This window comes from Pristiophorus japonicus, chromosome 2 (genome assembly GCF_044704955.1).
Source record: "Pristiophorus japonicus isolate sPriJap1 chromosome 2, sPriJap1.hap1, whole genome shotgun sequence".
Taxonomy (NCBI): domain Eukaryota; kingdom Metazoa; phylum Chordata; class Chondrichthyes; family Pristiophoridae; genus Pristiophorus; species Pristiophorus japonicus.
The window spans coordinates 200,326,762-200,346,306 of record NC_091978.1 but is presented as its reverse complement, the minus strand read 5'-3'; the positions used below and the strand labels follow the sequence as shown (position 1 = coordinate 200,346,306).

The 19,545-nt window shown below is 42.3% G+C and overlaps 1 protein-coding gene across 1 annotated transcript in view; it reads right to left on the bottom strand.

The window, feature by feature from the left end:
* Positions 1-19,545, bottom strand: part of ppargc1a (peroxisome proliferator-activated receptor gamma, coactivator 1 alpha) — a 183,378-nt gene that overhangs the window by 45,322 nt on the left and 118,511 nt on the right. The window contains exons 8-9 of the mRNA XM_070863518.1: positions 3,718-4,678; positions 916-1,032 (exon numbers count right to left, since the gene is read on the bottom strand). Of these exons, the coding sequence (XP_070719619.1) occupies positions 916-1,032; positions 3,718-4,678 (1,078 nt within the window). The remainder of the gene's footprint in view (positions 1-915; positions 1,033-3,717; positions 4,679-19,545) is intronic.

Below are 19,545 nucleotides of genomic sequence, written 5' to 3'. Positions count from 1 at the left end.
CTCGATTCCAAGGGACTGCCTATGATGATGATGAATTTCAATGGCCAAAACGAAGTTGGGAGATCGGGCGCCAAGTGAGCGTTGCACACTCACGGACATCATGATCTCCGTGATTGTGATGTCCCTGGCGATCTAGTTGACTGGCAGCACTACTGGCAAGACGGATATGGCGTGCGGTGCTGGAACCTCCATTAGCTGGCAATAGAGCTCTGAACACCATTTTAGCGCCATCTCATGGTGCTAACGTGTGGCACTAAACACACAAATTTCACCCCATTTATGTTTAAATGAGTCTTCATGCTTGTCAAGGTGTGGGATATCAGTGCTAAGGAATGCAGCATTTTTCACTTTTGGGCCCCAGTATCAGCATTGTGTATAAGTTCGGTTAAATGCCTAGCAAAGTTCCCTTTAAAAAAAACAAAATACTGGAAGACTGAAATAAAATCAGAAATAGGTGCAGTAAGTGGGGATCAAAGGCAAGTGGGAAAATCAACAGCAGTATGTTCGGTAAATATATCATTGTCCATTATTCTTCTCAAACAATTAAGTACCAAGGATCAAATGCTGCTTCCTGTAACTTTGTCACTTGGTACTACACCTACACTATGCACTAGATACAGCTGATAACAATAGGCTGTGTTTGAACGTGGATAATTAATAAATTCAGGCAAATAAGTTAGACACTCAGGCAACTATGGAACACCTGCCCAAAATTAACACTAATTAACTCTAGTTTTAACAAGGAAGTTGATTTTTTTTTTAAATGAGTACATTTATTCGGATAAGCATCTACCTGAAAATCTCAATGAAATATTAATGTATCTTATTGCTATAACATCAGGAGGAAAGCGTACTTAATAAAGTTTTGGTTTAATAGAATACATTAAAAGATTCTACACTATTATATTCCCTCACCTGGGTCTACTATAACGGCTGTAGGGTGAACTGGAGCGTGACCTTGAATATGTGCAAGGGCTTCCACGAGACCTGTGTTGTACCCTACTGCGCCCTGAATCATAGTAGTGATGTGATCTATAAAGCAAAATCAATATAAATATATGATCACTGAAAATAATACTGATAGTATAATTTTTTAAGATATGTGGATTGATATCTTTTCAGCATTTACTAACCCACTGGAAAGCAGGGCATGGGTTTAATTCTTCACATGCACAGCTAAACCATCAAGGGAGATGCTGAGCAGAGCCTAGGTACTTCCACACCAGGAGGCTGAGAAATGTTGGTACACCTTTTAGCTACCTTGTTACTCAGTAGAACTGGCAAAGGCATGCGGAGAAGATTGCCTCTAGACTAGGGAACATCATGGCTTGCTGGGAGGGGCACCTAACAGTGGGGGAAAATAACAAAAAAAGTACATTAAAAAATTGTACATAAATTATATTTCTCTAAATGGCTCAGTTGGTTAGAGCCATAAGTAGATGCGCAATACACACCAGGAGAGATAAGTTCAATCAGCTAAGGGATAAGGGCCCTCTATTTTAACAAAGAGAAAACTGAACAGGATTCCCACCTGATGACTATTCAGTGACTCCTGGTGGAAGTACAGCTGGGGATGTATACAAATGATTGACTCAAACTGTGATGCCTTTCATGACAGAATAGCCTGCTGCTAGTCACTGGCCAGTCTCACATATGAAGAGTGCCGACTAGGGCATGATATTAGAGGGCAGCCAGTGCCCATTGGACCTTGTCCCAACAAGGAATCAACATTCTTGGGAGGGGATGGGAGGAAACTATAGGGAAAAAAAATTATATTTTGAAATCTCCATATGTTGCTTGTGGATGCTATTCATTGCTAACCAAGGACAAGCAAAACAAGTAATCATAAAATCAATAAGAAAAATATCTCATTTAAATACAACAGAAAAAAGGCAATTCACACCCTGTCTCAGAATCAAACATTCTAATTGTGAAATAAGCTTTCTGTATAAATGAATAAAATCTGTTTTCCGGCAGAGGTCATTAATTTAGCTGTAATCTGTGCAGGCTCGTTATAAAATCCTGCGGGGTTGAATGACATGCACTCAATGCCCTTCTTCCTTGTCTCGCTCCCTCTCACTCCTGTCACCTCTACTGTTGTTGAGTACAGCTCTCATGAATATATGGGGTTGAACGCAACCACCTACATCATTCTTACAGAGTACGAATGGTGCAGAGTTTCAGCAACCAACTCCGACAGTGCCAAATACTCATTGCAGTAGTGAACACAAATTTCTTACATTTCATATTAGGTCTCCAGGCTTATCAGACAGGAATTATTAATCCCTTTAATTTTAAATAGCAAGGGTACAGCCATATAGTTAATATTCACATGTTTTAATCATTACTTTTTATATAATCTGCAATCTACATCAGGAAACGATCTGCAGTTCATTTTGACAGTGATATATCATTCCTACAAATAATTGAGCCAAATATAGTGTCTTGCTCCTTCAATTATCCTTAAGTATGTTGCAAAGTATCTTAAGTGCCCATTTATGTTATATTTATATTAACATATAATGTTGATATTTCATGTTCATTTTATCAGTACAAATTATTTTGGGTTATGCCATAGCTGCAGAACATGTCACTTGTACAGTGAAGCCTCCTGGGTCTAACACTATTTTACTTTCCCCATAATGATAGTTAAGACTATGCTGTGCTGATATCACCAGCATGACAAGCGACTCTGCTTTAATGACATACATTATTACAAAATGTCATATCGCTTCATGATGCAAAACTCACAATATCAGGCTTAATGATCATGTATATAAGCTTAACTTTCTCAACAAAAGAAAGCAATCTCTCTGATGGCATAGTGAGGCTAGTTCTTAATAATACCTGAATTCCCAGAACAGGTCTTAAGGTCAGGTGAATAATTCATGACAATGTAAATGGGGTTTTAATAACATTGATCTTAAATGAAAACAGATATTTATTTCCCCAAGAAAGATGGCAGTAGATTTACTGGTCACTGTTAATATCATTACCACCTAAAATTAATATTTTCCTTTAGCTGTAGAAATTTAAAAAAAAATAATAAAATGTCGAGCAAACTAAATTTACAATATAGTGTGGTTAGTTCTATATATAATTTTCTTTATATCTCTAACTTAAAAGGAAGATTTCCCCTGAGCGCTTCATGTAACCAGATCATAAAGGGGTTTGTAATTTAGGACATGCAATGCACAGAGGAAATCTGCTTCCCCTCATTCCCAAGGTGTGGAATGTTGACAATTTTTTCTGGTGCATAGTTAGATTCCTGTTCCTTCCAGAGTAAGGTTATAAGCTGTAATCATCACTCCTGATATCCACTCATTTGATGACCACCGCATGGATAGGGCTAGATTTTACTGGACATATTTGTCACCAACAACAGCAAGCTGAAATAGGGACAATGAGTTTGTCCAGCAGAAGCTCTTACAGCTTGGAAACAGGAAAATAGACTACCTGTGGGTATTGCTACTTTACCATACAAAAGATTAAGGTTACATTACTACTAACACCTGCATATTATTATCACAAGCAGGAAAATTCAATTTTTGCAATTTTTATCATTCTAACTGTAAAAATAGAATTAAAATGGTGATGGTAAAATACAACAGTACAAAATGTTACTCATACAGGCCTTGGTGTGATGCATCTAAAATACTTCTATGAACACAATATATTCCCATCATTCCAAATTAACAGAAGGATTTGTTTACTTACCTAGAAGAGGATCTACTGTATGGAGATCTTGATCTGGAATGAGAATATGGGGAGCGAGAATAAGCTCTACGTTTGGGGTAGGAAATTGATCTAGACCTTGCTCTGACTAATCTTTGAGAAGTTGCATAAGTCTTTGGTGAGTAGACAGAATCGCTGCAAGGTGAACTGGACAGAGAACGAGAGCAAGGTCTTTCTAACAATAACCCATCGGGTGTTCCATCCCACGGATAGAGCAATTTTTCAGTCTCATCATCACTGTCATCAAACACACCATCCAGAGACATCCCTGCACTGAGATAAGTAGGTAGTTTTGAATAATATTCATGGCAAAAGTCTTTTTCTCTTTGATGACGTGCCTTATCTTCTCCTTCATCATAGAAAGCTTGACTTGGATGTCCAAAGTGCTTGTTTAGTTCAGCCCGGATCTCTTGGTCTTTCAGTTGTATCCTGGTATTAGAGTAAATGATTGGCTGCGTATCCAGCTGCTGACTTTCCTTCTTATATCCTTGATCCTCATTAGCAGAAAGAAAGTTTTGCTTGTGCTCCCCAGACAAGGGTTCGCTGCAAGAGTGATCTTGGAGTTTAATGTCTTTGGGTCCTTGCGCCTTGCAGAACACCCTGGTATTTAATGATTCTGCCTTTGCATTTATGAACTGACAGTAGTCATGGTCACCAAAGAGCCTTGTGCTCATCCGTTTCACCTTCCTCTCTTCACTTTGGGTAATGCTAAGTGCACTGGGTAAATCTGAAGTCTTACTGAGCTGAGCATATAGTTCAGTTTGTTCAGGACCCTTCTTTATAGGACTGCTCAGTTGAGAGTTAGAGACAAAATCACTCAAGCGTGATTTCTTTGGTGGTGGACTGCGCATTGAGGAATTGCAAGATGCCCTGTGTTTGACTGCAGTCTTAAACGGATTATCTTGATTAGTTTTATGTGGAGGAGTGGTTGGTGGTGTCAGACCTGAAATAAAAATGGCAATATATTTTTTTTTACCAGTGATAGAAGGCGAACAGTTAGAATTAAGAGCATTTTGCAACACCGTACATTCTCAGATAACCAGGCGCCGAAAGCTAAATCACGTTGTGATATATTCAGTACAGTCCTGCCTTGTGCAGCTGACAGCACAATTTGCATTAATACAGTGTGCAACAGATTCTAAATGATTTGGTTACAATGTTCCTGTCTCATTATTTCAATGAAGTCCTACTAATGCAGTTTGAATTTTATAAATGATAAAGTATTTCTTTCAGATTTATAATATATAGGTATCCATATGAAACAAATATTCAAAGATCCTCAGCTATAATACAGTTTATAGGTAAATTTGCTTGAAATATTCATATTTGTGTAGCCATATAGAATTCTTGTCAAATTTGTTCTGAATCTGTCAAAATGACTATTGCTAATACATTAATTTCTTATCAATATTAATCGAGCATAACTTGCTATCCCCACACTTTAGTGTTCTAACCACTGCTGACAGATTTATGTAAAGTCAGATGGCTATCCAATGCAGAAGGCCAACAAGTAGCAGTTATTGCTGTCATTATACACGCATAAACACTTGCATTGCAACACTGTACTAATATGTAATTTGGGTTATTGTTCCTCCATCACCTTTTTGCCACTAATATGCATGCTGCATACTACACTCCATAACAAATAGTTGATATATATTAAACAAACAGTAATTATGTTGGGAAAATCATTTTGGATAAACAATGTCAGTGATGCTTAACATTTTCTAAAATAATCCATTTTAAAAATGTGTTTTTATTACAATCAAGAAGTTACATGTGTATTTTCACATTTGTATTCATATTTTCAATAGTCTGTGAATAACACTTTCTACTGAATGTTTTTGCAAAGTTTTTCTCATTATTCTGCTTTTCTTCAGATGGATTTAGTAGACTACTTGTCAAATGTCACATGGAACCCCTTGGCTATAATTCCTGAACAGTGAGCAATCAAATTCTCAAATAGGACTGTTTTTCATACGATTGTGATTTTTGCCATTCAAAGTACTTGCCACGGGTCAGAATATTAGGAAAGTCTTTATTGTATGACTTTATATAAATGCATATACATTTTAGGAAATATAACATGCAATAAATTGTGACTATAATCCTCCAAGTTACTGACTGAAAGTTAGTCCATGATTACATGGTATCTAACAAATCGTATTTCTGTTCAAATTCATTGGTGTCAACTGTTAATCACATTTGTGTTCATTAGCTTTAAAGCAAAGTGAGCAAGAATGTGATTTATTTTGTTTGCCTCTCCAAAGACCGTAAAATATTATCTATTAAGTCTTAGATTTGGTTTGGTTGACTAGTTGTAACTGTTCAATGTGATTTACATTACATTTCAGTTAACAATTTCTGTGGAACCATCCATCCAAATCCGTTTGCTTTTACAATAATTCATATACAGTATGATCTCCCAGATGAACACTGCTGGGTAACAGTCTGAAAAGATGTTCTAACCAGTTCCTGTCAGCCCTTAAAGCAATTTCACCATTTCTGCCTCATTATCAGGACAGTGTCAAACACTCAGTCAAAGCACTGAACAATTTCTTGGAACATACTCCATAAATTATGCAATGACATACTTTCAGAATCCTATCTGACTATACCATAAATAAGACACAGTTTGAATGGATGTTACATGCACACGCTACTACCTAACGTTAGCTGAAATTTTAAAGAGCAGGTGATTAAAATACTAGTGGAACACAAGGAAAGAAGCATTCACCAGTTACTCGCTGTAATAGTGTGAATCTAAAACCTGTACTGAGCCATCAAATAGTAAAATGGATAAATATTCAACAAATGATGAGTCACTGAGTCTAGGGCAGATTTTCCTGCTTCCCACTGTTCCAGCGCTGGACAGAAAAGCTGGGATTCTTGGTGTAATAATATGACATGGGGACACTCCAACTGCAGTCCCAGTCCCTAGCAGGCCCTGGCATTAGTAGAAGTGGCAGGAATTTTAAGTGCAGCTGCAGGCCTCTGAGACCTGTTGCAAGCCTGTCAAGCCTCCGAGATTGGGGCCTGTGAGATTGGCTGTAGAAAGAGATCAGTGGCTAAAGGTTTCTGATTATCCCTAAACATTGGGATGTTGCTACTACCTTGCCTTCCAGTCTTTGGCCTTGCACCAGGAAACCTATGGACCCTCTAGTTGGAGAAGATTTGGTGGGCAGTCGATAGCATCACGATTCACTGGGTGCCGCTGCGCTGGGGCACCCAGCCAGTGATACTCAAGGAAAATGAGGGGGAGGTCTGGAAATGACCCTCCCACCTCACTTGCATTGATGTGATGGGCCTGGACTCACTGTGGGCACAGTCTGTGCTCTATTCCCACCCGTTCCCTGCACCGCCCCCGCACCACCCCCTCACCCCAGAAGTTCTGAATCCTGGACGATGTAAAAAGAGTGGTGTCCCACCAAAGAAGATGCCCGTCCCTTGAGCATTCCCAAGAGACAAGGGGCAGAAAAATCTATGATGTTATTGGTTTGCATTGTGTCTTAGCTCAGTTGTAGCATTTTTAAGAACATAAGTATGAAGAGCACTTGTAGGTTGTACAGCCCCTCGAGCCTGCTCTGCCATTCAATTAGATCATGGCTGAACTTCTACAGCAACTCCACTTTCCTGCCCTATCATCATATTCCTTGATTGCCTTAGAGTACAAAAATATATCGATCTCAGCCTTTAATATATTTATCAATTGAACATCCACAGCCCTCTGGGGTAGAGAATTCCAAAGATTCACAACTCTCCAAGTGAAGAAGTTTATGGGTTACGTGTTTTATCTCAGAACCAGAAAGCTATGGGTTCAAGCTTCTATCGAAGACTTGAGCACATAATCTAGGCTGATATTCAGAGCAGCGCTGAGGGAATAGTGCACTGTAGGAAATGTTGAGCTGGATTCTTGGTTGACTAATGCCTCAGTTAGCGGCCTGAGCACAGCTTTTAGTGCCCTGACCAAAAATTCAGTGGAGGCCCACAGGGGATGCAAAGCAGTAGTGCCTGGCTGCTGATAATCAGTGCGATCCTGACGTCAGTCCTGGTGCAATGCCCACACTTGCGCCCCGGTCAGTAAATTAGGTGCAGCCGCCTCATTTAGCGGTCGCCAAGAACAATGTCTGAAAAAACAGTCGGTACAGGCTTGCAGAGTCATTAACTGGTGGCTACTTAAAGGGATGAAGAAGCTCTTCCCTCGGAGGTCACAGTCAGTGCAACATTTACACACAGCACGTGAGCCTTTGACTTTGCAGCAGCAGACAGAAATAAGAGTTCAACTTGAGAAAAGGTGATTTTGAAAACTTTAATGGGTGCATTACTATGCTTTAAGACTCAGCTTTTCCCAGGATCTGAATCAAGGTGCTAAAGGTACCGCTCCGCCTTGATTAACGCCACAACAGAGGCGCGACTACATTTCTGACCTGTTATTTTTTGGATGGCAGATTAAACCAATCTATCTACCTATCCAGATGCATGTAAAAGATCCCATGATGATTTTTTGAAGAAAGGGAAAGGTGTTCTTCCAGTGATCTGGTCAACATTGATCCCTCAACCAACACCACCAAAACAGATTCAATGCATGCTTTTTGTTGTGAACACTTAGTTCCTGATTTTGACTGCAGAAAACAACAATGATGACACTTCAAAAAGTAATTAATTGGCTGTGAAGTGTTAAGGCACATCTTGAGAATACAACAAGAATCTCTGTTATGAGGAAGAAGATGATGAGGGGGCTGAAATTGCCCTCTGCCCGAAACGGGGCGCACCTTCTGTTTTTTAGGTGCTCTGTCTACCCCAATGCATGGGGTGGACATTCCAGCGATTTTCAGCTATTTGCTTTCTGTTTCATAAGAACATAAGAACATAAGAAATAGGAGCAGGAGTAGGCCATGCGGCCCCTTGAGCCTGCTCTGCCAATCAATAAGATCATGGCTGCTCTGATCATGGAATCAGCTCCACTTCCCTGTCCGCTCTCCATAACCCCTTATCCCCTTATCGTTTAAGAAACTGTCTATTTCTGTCTTAAATTTATTCAATGTCCCAGCTTCCACAGCTCTATGAGTAAATTCCACAGATTTACAACCCTCTGAGAGAAGAAATTTCTCCTCATCTCTGTTTTAAATGGGTGGCCCCTTATTCTAAGATCATGCCTTCTAGATCTAGTCTCCCCCATCAGTGGAAACATCCTCTCTGCATCCACCCTGTCAAGCCCCCTCATAATCTTATACGTTTCGATAAGATCACCTCTCATTCTTCTGAATTCCAATGAGTAGAGGCCCAACCGACTCAACCTTCCCTCATAAGTCAACCCCCTCATCTCTGGAATCAACCTAGTGAACCTTCCCTAAACTGCTTCCAAAGCAAGTATATCCTTTCGTAAATATGGAAACCAAAACTGCACGCAGTATTCCAGGTGTGGCCTCACCAATACCTTGTATAGCTGTAGTAAGACTTCCCTGCTTTTATACTCCATCCCCTTTGCAATAAAGGCCAAGATTTCATTGGCCTTCCTGATCACTTGCTGTACCTGCATACTAACCTTTTGTGTTTCATGCACAAGTACCCCCAGGTCCTGCTGTACTGCAGCACTTTGCAATCTTTCTCCATTTAAATAATAACTTGCTCTTTGATTTTTTTCTGCCAAAATGCATGACCTCACACTTTCCAACATTATACTCCATCTGCCAAATTTTTGCTCACTCACTTAGCATGTCTATGTCCTTTTGGAGATTTTTTGTGTCTTCCAGTCGGAGCAATGTTGATGTCGGGAGAGGGGCGGAAGTGCGGTTGGGTCAGGGTGGCTGCTACCAGTGGAGCAGAAATGGGAGTGGGTCAGAGCAGCTGACGCTCTCAGTCATCAGTGTGCGCTGATGACGTCAGCGCTGATGTGTTACAACATCCCTCCCCTTCAGTTAAAGGGAAGGGCCACTACGAACTCTGCAGCCACTTTAGTGGCAAACACTCGGTCACTAGGGATGGTTTCGGACGGGCCAGCAGCCTGGCACCCAAGATAGGGTGCCAGGCTGCCAATTGGCGGCCCAGCCGAACCTGCGGGCATAATTGTCGGCCCGACCTGGCAATAAAAGGGCACCAACAGAAAAAACTGTTGGCGGCACCGACTGGTGGCGGCACCACTCCCGTTGGGCAATTCCGCATGGGGCAACTGCTTGTGGGGCAATTTTTGAAAGTGGGTCACCGCCGGTCAGTAAAGAGACTGTGTGTGCACAACGCGGCAGGAAAACGGGCAGGGTAGTCCAAAACTAAAGGAGGGCAATATACAAAATGTCAGCCCCTCCAAACCAACTGAGAGGTGATTCATTACCAACCCGTGTATAGAACAATGCAGGGAAGCTTGGCTGATCATAGGCATCATCTGGCACCCACTCACTGGCACCCATGCCACATGTCTGCAGACATAGGTGATCTGTTTTAAAACTTTCAATTCATCAATGCTTCAGCAAGTTGAGCTTCAATATAGGTCGAGAGGCAATATAGTTTTGTGTCAGCTGCTTGTCGCAGACCTGGAGCTTACCTGTTCCTCAAGTAACTCAAAGAGGTGCATAACTTCCATGTCACATGATCCATTCAGGCAGCATCAAGAGATATTTGCAATATCAGCTAATCATCTGTAGACCACTGCATCAAGTGATTTACTGATATATTTTTTATGAGTAGGAATGTTCATCTCATTCCCCATGGGCTTTGCACATAAACATACTTTTATCAGAAAGACTGGATTTCCCAGGTTCATTGATGCAGTCTATGTCCCTTGGGAGAAAGCAATCAACTCTGTCAACAGGAATAGGGTACCATTCTCTCATGTGAATATATATTATAAAGAAAGACTTGCATTTACATAGCACCATTCATAACCTCAGGACATTCCAAAGGGCTTTACAGCAAATGAAGTACTTTTGAAGTGCAGTCACTGTTGTAACGTAGGAAACGCGACAGTCATTTTGCACACAGCAAGGTTCCATAAAAGCAGTGCGATTATGACCAGATCATCAATTTGTTTAATGATGTTGGTTGTGAGATCACTTTTGGACAGGACATAGAAATAGTGCCATGGGATCTTTTACATACACCTAAGAGGGCAGACCAGGCCCCGGTTTAACGTCTCATCCGAAGGATGGCACCTCCGACAGTGCAGATCTCTCTGAGTACTGCAATGAGCGTCAGCCTAGATTTTGTGTTCCAATGTGTCAGGAGTGTGACTTGAACCCACAATCTTCTGACTCAGAGATGAGAGCGCTACTATTGAGCCATTGCTAACATCTGAGAGATGATATCTAGAGAGATGCCATGATTGCTTGACCTTATGACTGTCCACAATCCCAACACTCTTCACAGGTCAAAGGTAAATGTCCAAATGACTGATTGATAATCAAAGCGAGTCTCTGCAGCTGTGGCTGCTAACATCAGTTTGGAATCTGAGACACTCAGAACAATGAGCCTCAAGATGCCACCAGCCTTATCATTGGGCAGACTAGAGAGATTCCAAAGGCATGCCGTAATTACCTGGACAGATCTCTAGTATAGTTCAACTAAGGTCCTTTGCATCATTGTGGTTTGACCTGTGAAGAGTGTTGGGATTGTGCAATTTCGCCATCCACAAAGGACTACTAATTAATGGCCCAGAGGTTGAATAAGCAAGCAGGGTCAGCAAATTACCAAAGACTTGAAGAAGGGGACAGAAAGAGAATCTTTACCAGGTGCTACTAAGATGCAAACACAATTCATAAGAGTCACCTCTAACAAAAATGAGCCTACTGCCACATTTTCCCCTTTGGCAACTATATCACCTCATTCACAGGCTCACATGGAGCCCTCAGCCTCCAAGATAATTTTGAAAATGTCTTATACTCTTTACCCTATGCGTTCGACCCTCTTTGTTTCACAAATCAATCAAATCATCTGTTTTCTATGAAAATAATTCTCTACTGAATTTGCTATTGAGATATTTCCTAATTGTTCCTATTGCTGTGCTTACACTTTAATGTCCAGCAGGAGCCTTGAGGAAATTGAGATGGCCTCTTGGTTTCAGATCACTTGAGGACTCAGAGGGAGCTATATCCCCTGTGCTGTTGCTGTACCAGCCTGACCATGGCTGCTTCCTTCCACAGATATCCGAGAGGCCTGGCAGGCGGGCACCCACATGGCACTGTCTTGAGAGATAGCTCCTTCATGCATGTACATGCCTTCCATGCCATTAGTGCTGGGTTGCAGTTCTGTTTGGGCCACTGATCAGCCAGACGGCTGACCAGATAGTATTAAGTAGATCTTGGAAGCCTTGAGAAATATGTCCTTGTATTCCAGTCCTAATCGTTTGGCGGATGGAAGAGATAGCCCTCTCCACTCCAATTACAAAGTGCTATGAGCAGAAATCACAGCTTCCATGCCAGATGTTAAAAGCAGATCCTCTGCTGTGCGGGCTCTGTTAAAGATTGTTCTGGAACTGTCAGGTGCTCCAGAGCTGATTGCCTGGCTATGCTCACATCCAGTGGCAGGGGGTGGGGTGGGGGGAATTTTCAGAAAGCCTTTAGAACACCTTAATGGCCTATTAGAAGTGATGCCAACTGTGAAGGGGAAGGGAACTAAGAAGTAACAGTAGAAAATAAAGGAAATCCTAAGGTGCAGCCAGTGGGCAGAGCAATCCCTTGGTTGATGACTGCTGAAGTGGAGGTGGTTTGGAGAAGAGTTGCCCTCTGTTGCACTCCACAGCAGCAACCAATCGGTCAGCACTGCAGAATGCCTGCAAGAATTTGCAGTCAAGTTTCAGGCCAAAACTGACTTTATGGTCTCTGCACCTGAGCACGCCCTTGACTGTATGGTAGTTGTAGGTGTCCTTACAGCAGCTGGCAGAAGCGACATCTGCCTCTTTATTGACTCAGACCCTGAGAAGACAGTTTGCCAGAGTCTGGGGAAGTAGTTGATTCAGTAAAACAATGCTGCGTCCTTCCCACTCTTTTTACAAATGGGAGCTTCATATTCCTAATCTAGGCCTCATCAGAAGATTCACTGAGGTCTAAAACCAGTGGGAATCCAGTGAAACTGATTTCTGCTGCATTTCTTGACCTTATTACCCCAGATCTAGATACAACTAAGAACAAAATCAGGCCTATAAAATGTTACATCACAGAAGGAGGCCAGTCAGCCCATTAAGCCATGTCACCACCCTGAAAGAGTTGACCATGTAGTCCCTCCCCTTCCCGCATTTTGTTCTGCATTTCTCTTTTGCAAATATTTATGCACTTCTCTTTTAAAAACTATTCTGAAGCTTGCTTCCACCACTGTTTATGCTAAGGCATTCCATGTCCTAACAACCCTCTGCATAAATTTTTCTTAACATCTTCTTTCATTCTTTTGGTCATAATCTTAAATTTATGACCAATGAGTTACTAACCACCAACCACTGAAATTAGTTTCTCCCTATTCATCTCATCAAATTTTAATAACTTCTATCAGACCAATAGAGCCACATTTACAGCAAAAGCGATGGGCCCCGACAGCATCCCGGCTGTAGTGCTGAAGACTTCTGCTTCAGAACAAGTCCCGCAGTCCATGCCCCCATGCAGCAAGACGTGGATGACATTCAGGCTTGAGCAGATAAGAGGCAAGTAACTTTCGTGTCACACAAGTGATTATCTACAACAAGTGAGAGTCGAATCACCGCCACTTGACATTCAAAGGAGTTACCATTGCAGTATCCCCCACGATCAACATCCTTGGGGTCGCCATTGACCAGAAACTTAAATGAACCAGCCACATAACTACTGTGGCCACAAGAGCTGGTCAGAGGCTGGGTATTCTGCAGCAAGTGTCTCACCTCCTGACTCCCCAAATTCTTTCAACTATATACAAGGCACAAGTCAGGAGTATGATGGAATAATCTCCATTTGCCTGTATGAGTGCAGCTTCAACAGCACTCAAGAAGCTCAACACCATCCAGGACATAGCAGCTCGCATGATTGGCAGCCCCTCCACCACCTTAAACATCCACTACCTCCACCACCGATACACCGTGGCTGCAGTGTGTACCATCTAGAAGATGCACTGCAACAACTTGCCATGCTTCTTTGAAAATTTGGACTTAAGGGGGCGGAGATGAGGAGCGTACCAGGGGAACTGACAGACAGAAAGGAAAAGGAGGTGGGGTAGCTCTGTTAATAAAGGATGAGATGAGTACGTTAGTGAGAAACGATATCGGCTCAGAAGATCAATATGCTGAATCAGTTTGGGTAGAGATAAGGAATAATAAGGGGGAAAAGTCGCTGGTGGGTGTAGTCTATAGGCCCCTTAACAGTAGTTACACTGTTGGACAGAGTATACATCAAGAAATAATGGAGGCTTGTAAAAAAGGAACGGCAATGATCTTAGGCGATTTTAAACTTCATATTGATTGGACAAAACAAATTGACCAGTAGCCTTGAGGAAGAGTTGATAGAGTGTATCTGGAATTGTTTCCTTGAACAGTACATTACGGAACCAACCAGGGAGCAGGCTATCTTAGATCTGGTACTGTGCAATGAGACAGGATTAATAAATGATCTCCTAGTCAAGGATCCTCTAGGAATGAGTAAGCATAACATGGTTGAATTTCAAATTCAGTTGGAGGGTGAAAATGTTGGATCTCAAACCAGTGTCTTAAGTTTAAATAAAGGAGACTACAAAGGTAATAAGGCAAAGTTGGCTGAAGTGGATTGGGAAAATAGATTAAAGTGTGGGACGGTTGATGAGCAGTGGCAGACATTTAAGGAGATATTTCATTACTCGCATCAAAAATATATCCCAATGAGAAGGAACGACTGTAAGAGAAAGGATAACCATCCGTGGCTAACTAAGGAAATAAGGGATGCTATCAAATTGAAAACGAGGGCATACAATGTGGCCAAGACTAGTGGGAGGCCAGAGGCTTGGGAAACTTTGAAAAGCCAGCAAAGAACGACTAAAAAAATAGTAGAGAGGGAAGAAAGATTATGAAAGTAAACTAGCAAGAAATATAAAAACAGATAAGAGTTTCTACAGGTACATAAAAAGGAAAAGAGTGGCTAAAGTAAATGTTGGTCCCCTAGAGGATGAGACTGGGGAATTAATAAGGGAGAACAGGGAAATGGAAGCGACGTTGAACAAATATTTTGTAACAATCTTCATGGTAGAAGACACTAAAAACATCCCAATAGTGGATAATCAAGGGGCTATAGGGAGGGAAGAACTTAATACAATCAGTATCACTAAAGAAGCAGCGCTCGGTAAAATAATGGGACTAAACGCGGACATGTCCCCAGGTCCTGATGGCTTACATCCTAGGGTCTTAAAAGAAGTGGCTGCAGAGATAGTGGATGCATTGGTTGTAATCTACCAAAATTCGCTGGATTCTGGGGCGGTCCCAGTGGATTGGAAAACCGCAAATGTAATGCTCCTATTTAAAAAAGGAGGCAGACAAAAAGCAAGAAGCTGTAGGCCAGTTAGCCTAACATCTATCGCTGGAAATATGCTGGAGTCCATTATTAAGGAAGCAGTAGCGGGAACATTGGGAAAAGCATAATTCAATCAAGCATGGTTTTATGAAAGGGAAATCATGTTTGACAAATTTGCTGGAGTTCTTTGAGGCTGTAACGAGCAGGGTGGATAAAGGGGGAACCAGTGGATGTGGTTTATTTGGATTTCCAGAAGGCATTCAATAAGGTGCCACATAAAAGGTTACTGCACAAGATAAAAGTTCATGGTGTTGGGGGTAATATATTAGCATGGATAGAGGATTGGTTAATTAACAGAAAACAGTGAGTCAGGATAAATGGGTCATTTTTTGGTTGCCAAACAGTAACTAGTGGGATCCCACAGGGATCGGTGCTGGGGCCTCAACTATTTACAATCTATAGTAATAACTTGGATGAAGGGACTGAGAGTAATGTAGCCAAGTTTGCTGATGATACAAAGATGGGTGGGAAAGCAAATTGTGAGGAGGACACAAAAAATCAGCAAAGGGAGCTCGATAGGCTAAGTGAGCGGATAAAAATTTGGCAGATGGAGTATAATGTGGGAAAATGTAAGTTTACCACTTTGGCACAAAAAATAGAAAAGCAAATTATAATTTAGATGGAGAAAAATTGCCAAGTGCTGCAGTACAGAGGGACCTGGGGGTCCTTGTGCATGAAACACAAAAAGTTAGTATGCAGGTACAGCAAGTGATCAGGAAGGCAAATGCAATGTTGGCCTTTATTGCAAGGGGGATAGAGTACAAAAGCAAATAAGTCCTGCTGCAACTGTACAGGTTATTGGTGAGGCCACACCTAGAGTACTGCGTACAGTTTTGGTCTCCGTATTTAAGGAAGGATATACTTGCATTGGAGGCTGTTCAGAGAAGGTTCACTAGGTTGATTCCTGAGATGAGGGGGTTGACTTATGAAGATAGGTTGAGTAAGTTGGGCCTATACTCATTGTAGTTCAGAAGAATGAGAGGTGATCCTATCGAAACGTATAAGATTATGAGGGCAGGGAAGTGGAGCTGAGTCCATGATCAGGTCAGCCATGATCTTATTGAGTGGCAGAGCAGGCTCAAAGGGTCAGGTGGACTACCCCTGCTCCTATTTCTTGTTTTATGTTCTTATGTGACCAAAACCTTAGTCAAAGAGGAAGTTTTTAAGAACCGTCTTAAAGGATGAGAGTGAGGTAACCAAGACAGAAAGGCTTGGGGAGGGAATTCCAGAACTTGTGCAGAATTATAGAAACCTTCCCCTTATTTGCCATTACAGTACTTTTGCACCTGTCTATCTTTGGATAATTAAAGTTACCCATCATTATGGCACTCTAACTAAAACACTTTCCTCTAATTTGCCTTCATATCTTTTCCTCTATCTCATATCCACTGTTTATCATTTAGTAATAAATTCCTAAATAAGTAAGAGACACCTCTTTATTCCTCAACTCTTTCCAATTAGATTCAACTTTTGCACTACTGCTTATATTATATCTAATTCTAGTGTTGTGATGGAATCTTTGCTTAATTTTATCTCTCCTCCTTTCTTTCTGAATCTATCTCTCCTGAATATTTTATAATTAGGAATATTTATTAAAAAGACTGGCTATACTTAAAGTAGATAAATCACCTGGAGTGGATGGGATGCATCCAAGGATGCTGAGGGAATAGAGGACAGAAATTGCGGAGGTACTGGTCATAATTTTCCAATCCTCCATACATACGGGGGTAGTGTCAGAGGACTAGAAAATTGCAAAAGCCACATAAATGGGTGTAAAAATAAACCCAGCAACTACAGGCTAGTCAGTTTAACCTCAGTAGTGGGGAAGCTTTTAGAAACAATAATCAACGACAAAATTAACAGTCATTGGATAGGGGTGGATTAATCAAGGAAAGCCAGCATGGATTTGTTAAAGGCAAATCGTGTTTAATTAACTTTTTTGGTGACGTAACAGAGAGAGTTGTTGAGGGTAATGCAGTTGACGTAGTGTACATGGATTTCCAAAAGGTGTTCGACAAAGTGTCACTTTGCCAGCAAAGTTGAAGCCCATGGAATAAAAGGAATAGTGGCAGCCTAGATACGAAATTGGCTAAGTGGCAAGAAATAGAGAGTAGTAGTGAACGATTGTTTTTCGGCCTGAAAGAATGTGATATTCCCTAGAGGTCAGTTCAAGGACCACTTTTCTTGATATATATTAATGATTTGAACTTGGGTGTAAAGGGCACAATTTCAAAATTTGCAAATGACACAAAACTTGGAATTACATAAGAATATAAGACTTAGGAGCAGGAGTAGGCCAATCAGCCCCATGAGCTTCCTACACCATTCAATGAGCTCATGGCTGATCTACTACCTCAACTCCACTTTCCTACAGTATCCCCAAATCCCTTGATTCCCTTACTATCCAAATATCTATCGACCTCTGCCGATAAAAGGCCCGGGAGCAGCGGGAGTTCAGAGAGGCGTCGAGGAGGCCTATCAAAGGCCCAGGAGCAGCGGGAGTTCGGAGAGGCATCGATGAGGCCTATAAAAGGCCCAGGAGCAGCGGGAGTTCGGAGAGGCATCGAGGAGGCCTATAAAAGGCTCACGAGCAGCGGCAGTTCGGAGAGGCATCAAGGAGGCCTATAAAAGGCCCAGGAGCAGCAGGAGTTTGGAGAGGCGTCGAGGAGGCCTATAAAAGGTCCAGGAGCAGCAGGAGTTCAGAGAGGTGTCTATGAGGCCTATGAAAGGCCCGGGAGCAGCGGGAGTTTGGAGAGGTGTCGAGGAGGCCTATAAAAGGTCCGGGAGCAGCGGGAGTTCGGAGAGGCTTCGAGGAGGCCAATAAAAGGCCCGGGAGCAGTAGGAGTTCGGAGAGACGTCGAGGAGGCCTATAAAAGACCCGGGAGCAGCGGGAGTTCGGAGAGACATCGAGGAGGCCAGCTAGTGCAGGGGCAAGGGCAGAAGGTAAACAAAGAAGTAGAAAGAAATCGAAGGGTGACGTCACAGCCAAGCGGGTAAGTGATTGGCTAGTGGATTGGTAAGTATTTAATCTTTTTCTCTTCTTTTTATTTCCTTATCAGTAGGTAACCTTTGACATTGTTGCCAAATTAAGTTAATCTAAGGCTAAGTCATGGCAGGAGAGCCCAGACACATGTTATGCTCCTCCTGTGCTATGTGGGAAGCCAGGGACACTTCCAGTGTCCCTGACGACAACATATGCAGGAAGTGTATCCTGCTGCAGCACCTGACAGACTGCATTGCGGCACTGGAGCTGCGCATGGATTCACTCTGGAGCATCCGTGATGCTGAGGATGTCGTAAATAGCACGTTTAGTGAGTTGGTCACATCGCGAGTAAAGGTTACTCAGGCAGATAAGGAATGGGTGACCATCAGGCAGAGCAGTTGAAGAAAGGTAGTGCAGGGATCCCCTGCGGTCATCCCCCTCCAAAACAGATACACCGTTTTGGGTACTGTTGGGGGGGATGACTCATCAGGGGAAGGCAACAGCAGCCAAGTTCATGGCACCATGGGTGGCTCTGCTGCACAGGAGGGCAGGGAAAGAGAGTGGGAGAGCTATAGTGACAGGGGATTCAATTGTAATGGGAATAGATAGACATTTCTGCGGCTGCAATCGAGACTCCAGGATGGTGTGTTGCCTCCCTGGTGCAAGGGTCAAGCATGTCTCGGAGCGGCTGAAGGACATTTTGGAGGGGGAGGGTGAACAGCCAGTTGTCGTGGTGCATATAGGTGCCAACAATATAGGTAAAAAATGGGATGAGGTCCTACAAGCTGAATTTAGGGAGCTAGGAGTTAATTTAAAAGCAGGACTTCAAAGGAAGTAGTCTCAGGATTGCTACCAGTGCCACGTGCTAGTCAGAGTAGGAATTTGCAGGATAGCTAAGGTGAATACATGGCTTGAGGAGTGGTGCAGGAGGGAGGGATTCAAATTCCTGGGACATTGGAACCAGTTCTGGGGGAGGTGGGGCCAGTACAAACCGGAAGGTCTGCACCTCGGCAGGACCAGAACCAATGTCCTAGGGGGAGTGTTTGCTAGTGCTGTTGGGGAGGGGTTAAACTAATATGGCAGGGGGATGGGAACCTATGCAGGGAGACAGAAGAAAGTAGAATGGGGGCAGAAGCAAAGGATAGCAAGACCAAAAGTAAAAGTGGAAGCCAGAACAACCCAAGGCAAAAATCAAAAAGGGCCACATTACAGCAAAAGTCTAAAGGGACAAAATGTATTAAAAAGACAAGCCTGAAGGCTCTGTTCTTCAATGCGAGGAGCATTCATAAGGTGGATGAATTAACTGCGCAGGCAGCTATTAACGAATATGATATAATTGGC